Source organism: Austrofundulus limnaeus, unplaced genomic scaffold, assembly GCF_001266775.1.
Source record: "Austrofundulus limnaeus strain Quisiro unplaced genomic scaffold, Austrofundulus_limnaeus-1.0 Scaffold106, whole genome shotgun sequence".
Classification (NCBI taxonomy): domain Eukaryota; kingdom Metazoa; phylum Chordata; class Actinopteri; order Cyprinodontiformes; family Rivulidae; genus Austrofundulus; species Austrofundulus limnaeus.
Window position 1 is genome coordinate 468,277 of NW_013952508.1, and position 1,567 is coordinate 469,843.

Below are 1,567 nucleotides of genomic sequence, written 5' to 3' on the forward strand. Positions count from 1 at the left end.
GAAGAAGAACCTCAGCTTAGCCTGTTAGCTTTAGCGCTGACGCTATATTGCCTTATATGCATTAACTCGACACTAGCGCGACAAACAAGCTAAACTGAGGTCCTCCATCCATATTTTCAGTTACAGGCTGTCATTTCTACCTTCTCCTCTCTGTCAACGCTCTCTGGTTTCATTTAAAAGAGCCAATCTGGATATAGCTTGCTTACACAGATGACCTATCCACATCATCATTTACCCAGAATGCTTTGTGTGTAAATAAAATGGCTCTGTCCGTGTAACATATTTTAAACTTTTAGTTTATAAATGATAAAAAACTAAACAGCCTACAGTATTTTTACAGTCTTTATTTTACAGTTAAAATAAATGCTTACCAAATAAATTTTAATGTTACAACAAATCGTGGATCCCTTTAAACAATAAGACAATTTCAAAAAGTTGGGACAATGTGTATGGAAATAAAAACTTGCCTTTCTAATGATATAGGGGTGCGTTAGCTCATCTTACATAAAAGAAAATACAGGTTTTAGAACAACATATGCTTCCATCTAGCAAAAAATACTGCTTTTGACGAGAATGGGACATTTGTTCCTAAAAACTAACAGCTCGTGTCTCTAGTTTCTAAATATTAACTAAGTAGTTAAAGAAGAGGAGATGCTTCGTGTTAATAAACATGGCCTTTTCACAACTTATTTTTTCTTTTTAGAGAAATCTTTTTTTTTGAGAAGTGTACATTGTTTCTGTTTTAACATTTGATGTGTGTATTATCAGATTAGCATTTTTGTTTACCTTCACATCCAGAAGTGCCTCACTTATAGGACAGCAGTCGTGCTGCTTGTGCTTCCTGGAGGTGTGGCACACCACACAGATGGGCTCCTTGTCCAACAAGCAGTACAGCTTAAGCCTCTCCCCATGAAGAGGGCACATCTCCCCCCCTGCTTCCCCCACCTCCTGACTCTCCTCCTCCTCCTCCTCCTTCTGRACACAGGACTCACACAGGTTCTTCAGGGTCAGGCTGGGCACCGGGTCGTCCACGCTCTGGGTCCTGCACAGGGGGCAGTCTCGTTTCCGTCCCTTCCCCGTCCAGTACTGGTTGAGACAGGGTCCGCAGAAGCTGTGGGTGCACTTGAGGACCACGGGGTCCCTGAAGATGCTGCAGCATATGGAACAGGTGAGGTCCTCCTCGGGCAGAGACAGCCTGCCTGCCATACTGGGCCCTTCACTTCTGTTTTCTCTTGAAAGTGAAAGTAGAGAAAAGGTGTAGAAGCAGATCAAACACAAGAAAAGCCCCACAAAAACACACAAACACAAACACACACCAGCTATAACTTGATAACTGCCTGCAGTGAAAACAGCTAAGCTATTTTAAGTTTAAAAGCCAGGGTAAACACACAGCTGTCAGACATACGAGCTGAGCTCTGAGCACTTCCTGTTTCCTGTTTTGCTGAGTCACACAGAGGAGGCGGGGCCAAGAAACAAGACGTTTTAACCCTTTTACCCCTGAAGATGGCTAAAATACAGCAAAAGAGCTTGAACCAACAATAATTTACACATTTAAGATTACTTTTAG

At 42.1% G+C, this 1,567-nt stretch overlaps 1 protein-coding gene across 3 annotated transcripts in view; it reads right to left on the reverse strand.

The window, feature by feature from the left end:
• LOC106521285 (tripartite motif-containing protein 35) overlaps positions 1-1,447 on the reverse strand; it is an 8,525-nt gene extending 7,078 nt beyond the window's left edge. The window contains exons 1-2 of one of the 3 annotated variants that reach the window (XM_014013802.1): positions 1,317-1,447; positions 787-1,231 (exon numbers count right to left, since the gene is read on the reverse strand). In XM_014013802.1, the coding sequence (XP_013869256.1) occupies positions 787-1,206 (420 nt within the window). In that variant the 5' untranslated portion in view covers positions 1,207-1,231; positions 1,317-1,447. Of the gene's footprint in view, positions 1-786 lie in introns of all 3 variants that reach the window. The other 2 variants (XM_014013803.1, XM_014013801.1) reach the window with 2 other exon arrangements.
• Positions 1,448-1,567: the final 120 nt, after the last annotated feature.